The 10,800-nt window shown below is 23.9% G+C and overlaps 1 protein-coding gene across 1 annotated transcript; it reads right to left on the reverse strand.

Annotated features, from left to right (window-relative positions):
• Positions 1 to 959: 959 nt before the first annotated feature.
• LOC112697306 (glutaredoxin) lies at positions 960 to 4,441 on the reverse strand. The gene is made up of 4 exons (XM_025750428.3): positions 4,294 to 4,441; positions 4,115 to 4,203; positions 2,372 to 2,470; positions 960 to 1,217 (listed from the first exon to the last, which is right to left on the reverse strand). Exons 1-4 carry the CDS (start codon positions 4,347 to 4,349, stop codon positions 1,135 to 1,137), a joined length of 327 nt encoding a protein of 108 aa, XP_025606213.1. The 5' UTR covers positions 4,350 to 4,441; the 3' UTR covers positions 960 to 1,134.
• Between the last annotated feature and the right edge of the window lie 6,359 nt (positions 4,442 to 10,800).

A 10,800-nucleotide genomic window follows, 5' to 3' on the forward strand; every position in this document is an offset into this window, starting at 1 on the left:
ACAAAATTAATTTTAACACAAAATATTATGTTTCAAGTGAATTTTTTTTTGTAAAATATTTAACATAAACATCATGTTGATAAATAAGTCAGTAAATAACTAAATAATTAATTTTAAAATTATTTTTTATAATGATAAAAATGATACAATACTAAAATTTAACTATAGATACAAAATTTATTCATAGAGTAAAATCTAAGAGAGGGATCTCTATTCCACAAGTTCCAATAGGCAAGGAGAGTAATTCCTTTGAGAATTTAATATCACAAATGTAACAATAATAACTCTAATAAGTTAATCTTAACATCAATTGATATAATAAAACTTATATACCCAAAAATCTCAAATTTTATCTTATTATAACCTTAAATTTTTGGATTTATTAATAATACACATAACTATAACTATGACAAAAATTAAAAATATAGGTAATTACTAAACTAAAGAGTCAAATGTCTTAATAATTGGTAACACTTGAATTAAAGATGATTTTATTTTTTTAAGCTCAAGTTACTTTAATGAAATTTTGAAATAAAAACCAAGATAAAAAAGCACAATTGATAGGGCATTATATAATTAAAGTAGAAGAAAATTAGTGAAAATAATTAAAATAAAAGGGTATGAAATTATTTTTAAAGAAGAGACATGAGGGAGGAGAGGAGAGCAAGGCGTTAAGGGAGATAAGAATGAAGAAGAATAATATGGTTTGCTGCACTCATTTGCGTGTGTGCTATTGGAGTTTGAGAGAAGCGTAAGAGGATTATGGGCTTGGCCCATGTCCTCTTTCTATTTGTTATTTTTTAACGTGGTTCTACATTCTTAGACCCCCTTTCGACACGTCACAAGAGAGTGTCAGAGCATCTCTGTATTTGATAAGTCAGCATCGAAAAGGAATCTAGAGACTATTAAGGTGCTCAAAGCTCAATCTCAAAACATTTTGAAATCGCAGAATGCAGATGTAGCCGATATAAACTTTTCAAACGGCTGTATTTCAAATTTAAAGAGAATCCACACTGAAGAGAAGGAAAATATAAAGTAGAAAGATATGCATCTTCAATTACATCTAAAAGACCAAACAGCGAGCGTCTTTACTCTTTATTAAGCTATTAACTACATAAGAGGAAACCGGGCTCGTCAACCAGAAGCAGAAGCAACAGTGGTACCAGCCTTAGTCAGCAGAGGTACCAGCTCCCCCTGATTGTGCAAATTAGTTGTTGCTGCATAAAAATGAAGAATAACAACTCAATTTCATTCGTTGACATTAGAATAACCTATAAAAGAATGCACTTGAAAAATTCACACGCCAACAAAAATAGCCATAAAAAATAAAAACGACAAAAAGTCACGGAAAGATTTAAAAACTTCACCAAAGTCACCAATCATCAAATATTTTCTTTTATGGAAAAGGCTCCCGTGACACCTCGTCAGCCTTTTGAATTCACTCTCTGTCATGAGGGAAATAGTAGAACAAAGTCTAGACGGGGAGGTTGATGTTGAAAGTGATATACTTGAACAAAATGATTAGAACAACATAGTAGTGGTGACTGGTGACTCAATGACAAGGTGTGCACTGAGGAAGCAGTGCCAGAGAAGGCAGTGGACGCGTAGCAGAAACAGCTGCAGATGTCCGAGGGAGAAAACAGCACGTGGAAGCACATCAAGCCTCGGACAGCAACACTATTGGCTGGGCTAGGCAGCGCCGGAGAAGAAGAGAAGAACAAAGCATAGGACGCTCCAGCAACCACAAAGACACACAATTGACTAAGATTTTTCAATTAAAAAATGCCTTTAAATTGAAAGGAGCAAAGTGGCTGCTGCTAGTGAATGCACAGCTTCCATAAGTCTTATCCAACTACTCTCCATAAATGCACCACCTAAACTACTGACCATTGTATCACAACAATATATCTCAACATATTTCAAGAATATTAAGAGTGTTGAAAATCAACATTACTTTTATTTTGGATTTTGGATACAAGTTATCTTAAAATACATCAAAATAGATTCTGTCCCTCTTCGGTATAGTTCCTTCGCCATTAAGTGAAATGAAGTTGATCATTCAAGAGTTTGACCTTGAAGAACCTACTTTTGTTGGAAATAAGTAGTCTTTATGGCGAATTAATAAAATTGCTCAACCCCAAATAAGAGTCCAAAATTAATTTGGACATATATTAAGGCTAAATAAATAAAATTACTCCTTAGATCATTTTTGATGTTCAGTCTTTTTAAACTTTTAGTCAAGGTGATCAATAGCAAGAAAAGTATATATAACAATAAAACAGTGAGCGTAAATATTTTTCCCAGATTGCAGATTAAAGTATTATATATGTTTGTAAGTATAAACAGATCCATGATAAAGCGTAAATCTTACCATCACAGCCGCCAATGTGGTTCCCACCGATAAACACATTTGGCACAGTCCGTTGACCAGTCCATTCGGCTAGTGCCGATTGGATCTCACTTCCATCAGCTGCAAATGTTCAATCACATGAATTAACTTAACTTTCAAATGCAAAATTGCATAGAACCAATCATCGAAGAAGCTTAAGCCATAAAACATTGTTGAAGCATTTTCTCAACATACAAAAATTAAGCTATCCCTGAGGTCCTGTTTGGTTAATGTATACCATGAAACAGACAGGGAGACAAAATATTTGTGTCTGTGAATGAGGTTTGGCAAAGCTAATGAGCAAGACACACAAATATTTGGGAAGACTATAATACCCTTGATTCAGCCACCAGCCCAACACAACCACCACCACCACCAACAACAACAACACTACCACCACTTTCTCAACCACTCCTATTCAACCAAATTCAATTAAAACAAAACAACAATTATTATCAAAATAAAATGCAATTTCGTTTAATGTCCGGACAAACTATTAACGCCCAAACTACCAACATTATCATTTTCAAATACTATTGATACAATTATTATTTAAGAAGAGTATAATGAATTTTCTATTAAATGAAAAAAAAAACACTGATATTTTCTATGCAAATAAAAAAAATACTAACAAAAAAATCTTTCTCAAAACGATTAAAAAAAATATACAAGTACTTTTTCCAAAAGTTATGTTTGAAATATCTCTAAATTAAGAAAGAAAGAATAATTAGTTAAATACATATATCGGATAAACTATTTATACCCAGGAAAGATGAAAACGCCGATACAACTACTCCCGAGAAAACTACACCACCATTGCCACCAAAAAAAAATACAACAACATCAATGTTCTCAAATCCTACAAATCATCCTCACCTTCCAAAACTTTACCCAAATATGATATCTCACTCTTTCTCTCTTTCATGGTAGTTTATTCTTTGTATAGTGTGTGTCATATAAGTGTACAGACACCTCACTTAGTCTATTTGTCAGATGTGAATGTAGCATCTCGATACAAGTAGGGTAATCCTCGATCCATCACATTTTACTAAAGTTTTCAAATACCTACTTTAGATTAGAATACACTCTAGCACAGGAAACAAATATCTTTCTAATCTTTAAAATTTCAATACTGAAAGTTCAATCGAAAGTTTCGATCTACTAACATTGTTAGGAGTATCTGGACACCGTAGTGCCAAGCAGAATACGTAATTGAGTTCTTGAGGATGCATCTCTTTCCCGAAAGGATACCAAAACCTTTTTTAACATTGGGTCAGATTGATTTGGCCTGAACAATGAGGTCACTTACTAGTTTCAATTTTTTAGGCTATTTTTCCAGAGACAAAATCTTTAGGCAAAATCTTAGGGGATAGTAGTACAATCAATATTCAATTAACTCGCAAAAGACAAAAATCATCGAAATCTAAGACCTATTCTTTTTGAAAAATAAAATATGGGTAAAGTAAAGCTTATTTTATTCACAAAATCAGTTTGACTAGAAACTGACGAATCAATGGATCATATGACCAAATCTACTCAAAATACAAATCATATAAAAACAGGAAAAATAAAATTAAAAAGATGACGATCGAGAATCTTTCAAAAATTGGAAATGTCGGCGCCGATCATCTTTTCAATTTTAACCCACCACTCACAAAACTCAAATAAGGGTTCACGATGAAATCACGAAGAAATTAAAGAAAAAGTGAGAAAGAAGGAACTCACCTTCAGTGTTGAGTTCAATGACCTTGATAGTAACACCCAATTTGGTGAAGAGCTCCTTCACTTCGACGCAGAAAGGGCAATAGGTTTTGCTGCAAATCGAATTAACACTGTCAGTTCCGGAGATCTTTCACACAAAAGAGAGAGCGAGAAATGAATTAGGAAGATGGGAAGAGAGAGACCTGAAAACGACGACTGGATTTGATGAAACGATCTCCTTGGCTTTGGGCAACGCCATGTTTTTTCTTTCGTTTTGTTGTGTCTTACTTTGGCATTCGTGCCTGAGGCTGTTTACTTATTTATAAATTAAGATTTAGGGATTTTTTAATTAAAAGTTATTGTTAAATTTTTTTAATAAATAAAAACAAATCATATTTACCCTTTTAAACAAATATAAAACTATGAAAAAGTAATAATCAGCCAAGAATGAAACAACATAATTAATTATAATTAGTTTTATTAATTTATAATTTAATTTGTTTTTTAAATTATTGTTGACCACGTTCAAAACATGAGGGAAGATACGCTAGTGTTAGGAGAGAATCACGGAACAGATGCTTTGATAAGTCATTAATTGGTTCCATATAATTAATTATGTTTTATTAATGCTTAACACATGAAACATAGAAATCATATTCAAAACCATCCAATTTACAAGAAAAAGAAACATCCATATGCCTATCAGTAGCAACATCCGGTTAAAGTCCGGTGCCTTTAGTTTACCAGTTGGCTGATTCTTGACTTATATAGAGTTGGTTCTCTAGCATTGTTATAAAACTATTCATCTTTTTACCTAATATTCCTCAATTTCGGAGTAAACACAATTTTGCTGATCTTAGATAGCATTTAGAAGAGAGATTAAGATTCAAGGACAAAAATTAAAATAAATTTTAATATTGTATTTAGTGTAAAGTGAAAGATAGAAATTGAAATAACAAATAAGAATGAAATTTTAATTTAACTTACATAAAAAGATAAAGTTAAAATTAATTAATTGAAATAGAGATATTTTAGTTATAAAATATTATTAAAGTTTTAATTTCTATCCTAAAAAATTTCAATTTTTTGTGTTCCCACTTCTTGAAGGTACTGAAATATTGAAATTTTGATGATAGAGACTGAAATTTTAGTATTAGTCTCTAAACCAACAAATCTACTCTACTTAATATACTAAAATTGAGTTTTTTTTCTGAAAATAAGGTGCTAATTTCTCATGAATCTATTTTTTTTTTTTGCCAAAATGAATGCACTATTTTCTCTTCTAAATTTATTTTAAAAAATATCTTTATTATAATTATATTATAATTAGCATTTAAGTACTAATGCATAATTATACTAATTTAGAAAAATATCTTTATTTTTAGAAAGCACTATTCTCATGTAATGAAAGCACTATTCTCTCTTCTAAATTTATTTTTAGAAAAATATCTTTATTATAATTATATTACAATTAGCATTTTTAATGAATAATGCATGATTATACTAATTTAGGTGAAATTTATGCCATTATATTTTATTAACGTTTATGATTAATTCAATAGACATACTTACTCAATATATATGTTATTGACATTAATTATATGCCAATATGTTTAGAAAAGAGCAAAAAGAGGAGATATATATATATATATATATATATATATATATATATATATATATATATATATATATATATATATATATATATATAATATTATTGCTATATAGGAAGCATACATAAATTGCTAAATTTTTTTATTATATTATACAACTTAAAATTATAGTATCATATTATTATTAATTCTAGATACTTGCTATAATTATATCAAATTTAATTATGACTCTAAATAAATAAAATAGATAACATTCAATATTATTTTTTCTTTTTTACATTCAATATTTACTGTAATTATAAAAAATAAAATAATTAATGAAAAAATGAGTAGAAAATAAAACATATTAATTAAAATTCAATTTGTTATCTAATTAATTTTTTGTCCATACAATATAACTTTACGAAAATGTTATGAATCACAACCCTTTTTATTCTATAAAAAATTCTATATGTAGCCTTTAGTAGTACAAAAATAATTATAAGAAATAATTATTGATATTGATATTAATCACAATTGATTATTAATACCCTAATTTTTTTAAAATATATTTTACCTTTTTAAAATATAATGCATGTACCGTGTAGACCTTTATTATTATTATTATTATTATTATTATTATTATTATTATTATTATTATTATTATTATTATTATCAAATTAAATGGGTCACTATTAATGTGTGCATTAACTATCTCCTAATAAAATTATTGCACTTAAATGAGAAATTTATATAATTAGAATGATTAAAAATATCGATGATTGATAAGTAGTTTAATAACGCATTAAATATTGATTTGATATAATTATAATGAAGATATTTTCTTAAATTAATATAATCATGCATTATTCATGAGCTAATTGTAATATAATTAGAATAAATTTATTTGAGAGCAAAAAAGAGTTCACGTGTAATTTCCAAAAATTATAATAACTTTTTTATTTATGTATACGTATATATTAATTTTGTTAAATAATTATATATATATATAATTTTTTACATATACATAAATAAAAAAATATATAAATTATATTTTGTTAAACTCCATATTACTGATTATTAAAAATATTTAAATCACATATGTTAATTATTTTTTTGCTATAATTATTTCGTTTTATATATATGATTATTTTTTATTCAACAATCGTGCAATAATTTTTTATTTTTTATATGTATATATATTCCTCAATTCCAGCTCTATTCATAAGCATATTAACAGTTTTTTTTCTAATAGTGATGTTTTAATTCAATTTGAATTACAATTAATTGATTGATAGAAATTATAATAAATTATATGATATTTAAATAATTAACCAAATCAATTAGTTGATATAATTAATTTATTATAATAAATTAAATTTAATGAGTTAAAAGAAATAAATAAAAAAATACTATCATCAGAAACATGTCACAACATTTTTATTATTAAGTGCATAAATTTAATTTTTATATAATAGATATTTACAGATTATTATATTAAATACAGACTAAAAAAAACACACTAAATAAAATAAAAGTATCAATAGTAAAATATAACCTAAAATATCACTTAAATTAAAAAAGAACCTATGATGAATTATAATAAATCTATATATGAGGAGTAAAAGTAAAATAAATAATTAAAAATAAAGTAAAAATAGTAATTAAAAAAGTAAAAGAAGATAAAAAAGATAATGTTTGGAGTAGATAAAAAATATATTGCAATAGAAGATTAATATAATTAATTAATACAAAGGATGAAAGAGAAAAATCAAAATATAATCTTATTAAAAAATTTCAAAAAAATATTTTAAAGAAGAACCTATTAATCAACTCTTATAAAAATATTACAAAAAATTTAAATTATCTTTAAATAAAATAATAATACCCTTAATAATTATTAATCAAAATAAATAAAAAAAGAACATTAATATAAACTAAAATCATAGAAAAATATTAGCAAAATTAAAATAAAAAACAAAAATAAAAAATTATAAATATTTTACCTGAAATACAAAATAGAGATGAAAAAATGGATATATAAAATAATAAGATAATAAATTGAATTAATTGAGTTCATTTATTTCATTACTTTATTATTTATTAAATAATTTAATATTTATCTCGATCAAATTAAATAATAAATTAGTTATAATTAATTTGGTTTAATGAATCAAAAAAATTAAATAATTTGATATTTACTCTAATTAAATTCAATATTTAAAGTTATGATTAATGTAATTTAATGAATCAAATAAAATATTAAATGATGAAATATTTATCTTAATCAAAATCAAATTACACAATTGATTAGTTATAATTAATACAATTGAATGAATCAAACACATTAAATTGAAAAATAATTTAGTTAATTTGTGTCTTAAGGACACATTTTAAAAATATTTATTTTTCAACAATTTTTATAAAAATATTTTTTATAATATTTTTAACCTATGGTCTAAAGACACAATTATAATAACCTATTAAAAAATACTTAATTAGTTAATACAAATAATTAGTGTAATTGATTTAGTTCAATAAATTAAAAGAAAAATAAATGTGAAAGGAAGAGATAAAGAGAAAGTGAAATTATAAAAACGTGTAGCCATTAAAAAGCAATAAAAAAAGTTTCTTTTAGTTTTTTATTTATTAATTATTAATTTATTATAATTAATTTCACAATATTTATTATACGTTATTCAGTTTACAAATTAATACAATCAATTAATTGATATCAATTATCGATAATTAATTATAATTGATATAACTCATTTCGCTATACTTTTTAAATAAATAATAAAAAATGTACGTCTTAATTTTTCGCTAAAGTAAAATAAAATAAAATATATAAATTGAGTAGATATAAATATGAAAATTATAAATTTTATTAACAATTCAAATAAATTAGTACCATAAAATTAAATTTAATGTCTATTTTAAAAATAATTATTGACCTTTTATTTTTTTTAATTATTAATAATTTAAATAAAATAATACCCTATAACTTATTTTATTATTTATTTTAAGTAATTACTAACACAGTTGTTAGTAATACCCAAGTGTATATTATCAACATAATTTTATCACGGGTATTTCAATCTTATCGTCATTGCAATTTTGTACTGTCTTACTTTTTTTAATTGTTATGATGTTATTAGAATTGTTAAATAATATTAAAAAATTTTTGAAAGTAGAAATAGCGATGGTACCTTGAATAATTAATTCAATAGAATTAAATTTAAAGAAATAAGATGATTCAATCATTGTATAAATAATAATATATTTATAAATATTAATATTGAAAATAGTCTCACTAATGTAAATGATCAATACAATAATTATATAAAAAATAATTAATTACATAATTGCATAATTTTTAAGATTCTAAATAGTTGAATCTAACAGACAAATAAAATAATAGCTATATGATAATGTCCTAATATTTTAGCATACTTTAAATCATATTATAAATTTATATATCATATTATAATTTTAAGCCAACTCCTTAAACACATTATAACATAACCATCTAAAAAGATACACCAAAATTTAGAGTGTCATATTTTAAATAAAAAGATACATCAATACAGAGAAATCAATGAATATATATAACTAAAATAAAGAGCAACAAAGAGACACACACAAAAAATAAAATAAAATAAAGAGAATCAATAAAAACATTAACATATAAACCACATATACGAATAATGTATATATTAATTGTGAATCACAAAAAAAAGACAATATATATGTGTGTGTGTGAATTGAAGTACACATGACAAAATAGAATATTTCAAAATAAAATTATTGTAAGATTATTTAAAAATAACCTAAAAATGACACATTTTTTTTGTTAATCAAAAGTTAAAAAAAAGTGTGCGTCTAATAATAAGTAATTAAAATAAATAAAAATTTTAAGAAATATATAAAAAAATAAAATGTATAAATAAATATAAAAAAAACAATAATTCAATAAATTATAAAAATTGTACCTAAACGAGAGAGAGGGGGGAGAGAGGGAGGGAGGAAGAGAGAGAAAAAAAAGCGAATGAATAAAAAATATTTGATCTGATATAAATAGATGCTATTAAAAAAATAAACTAATTAAATTAATTCATATATTTCGTTATCATATTTATTATTTATTAAATAATTTGATATTTACTCCAATAAAATCAAATAATTAATAAATTCATATAAATTATAATAAATAGTGAGATTTAAATGTCTAATCAAATTAATTACTTGATATAATTAATTAATTATAATTGATTTGCTATAACGAATTAAATGAAATAAATCAAGAAATACCTTAAGAGCATGCGGCATCAGTTCTGTTATTAAGTGCAAAAATTTGATTTTTATATAATAGAATAGATAGATAATAAAGATATTTTCTTAAATTAGTATAATTGTGCATTATTCATTAAATATTAATTGTAATATTGTAATATAATTATAATAAAGATATTTTTCTAAAATAAATTTATTTAGAGAAATATAAATTAGTTATTAATAACCGGTGCCATTATCATATAATTATCATATTATATTATTATTATATATTATTATTATTATTATTATTATTATTATTATTATTATTATTATTATTATTATTATTATTATTAAAATGATTAAAAATATTTTCGATTGATAATTGATAAGTAATTTAATAATACATTAAATATTAATCTACTTAATATACTAAAACTGGGTTTTTCCCGAGCTAATAAGGGTGACGTGTCACTCTCTCGTGAGTCTGTTTTCCCTCCAAAATGAATAAAATTTTTCATCTATTCTAAATTATTTATTATAATTATATTATTATATTATATTTAATATTTAATGAATAATATATAATTATACTAATTTAAGAACATATCTTCATTATAATTATATTAAATCAATATTTAATGCACTATTAAACTACTTATCAATTATAATGCATAATTACTGTACATAATAACAAATTGCCTTAATAGTAATTAATTTATCTATTTATTTTTGTTTTACTAAGGTCTATAAATAGTGTTTTTCTGTCGTACATACATCTAAATTTGAGAGTCAGCTCATAATTTTATATTTAGTATTTTTTTTACTACTTCATAGAATAAGAAT

The sequence above is a fragment of the Arachis hypogaea genome, chromosome 6 (genome assembly GCF_003086295.3).
Source record: "Arachis hypogaea cultivar Tifrunner chromosome 6, arahy.Tifrunner.gnm2.J5K5, whole genome shotgun sequence".
Taxonomy (NCBI): domain Eukaryota; kingdom Viridiplantae; phylum Streptophyta; class Magnoliopsida; order Fabales; family Fabaceae; genus Arachis; species Arachis hypogaea.

Excerpts from the sequence above, each read along its gene's own strand:
- LOC112697306 (XM_025750428.3), bottom strand. The coding sequence starts at position 4,349 with ATGGCGTTGCCCAAAGCCAAGGAGATCGTTTCATCAAATCCAGTCGTC. Across the intron at positions 4,204-4,293 it reads AATCCAGTCGTCGTTTTCAG|CAAAACCTATTGCCCTTTCT; the intron begins GTCTCTCTCTTC and ends TTCGATTTGCAG. Across the intron at positions 2,471-4,114 it reads CATTGAACTCAACACTGAAG|CTGATGGAAGTGAGATCCAA; the intron begins GTGAGTTCCTTC and ends GAACATTTGCAG.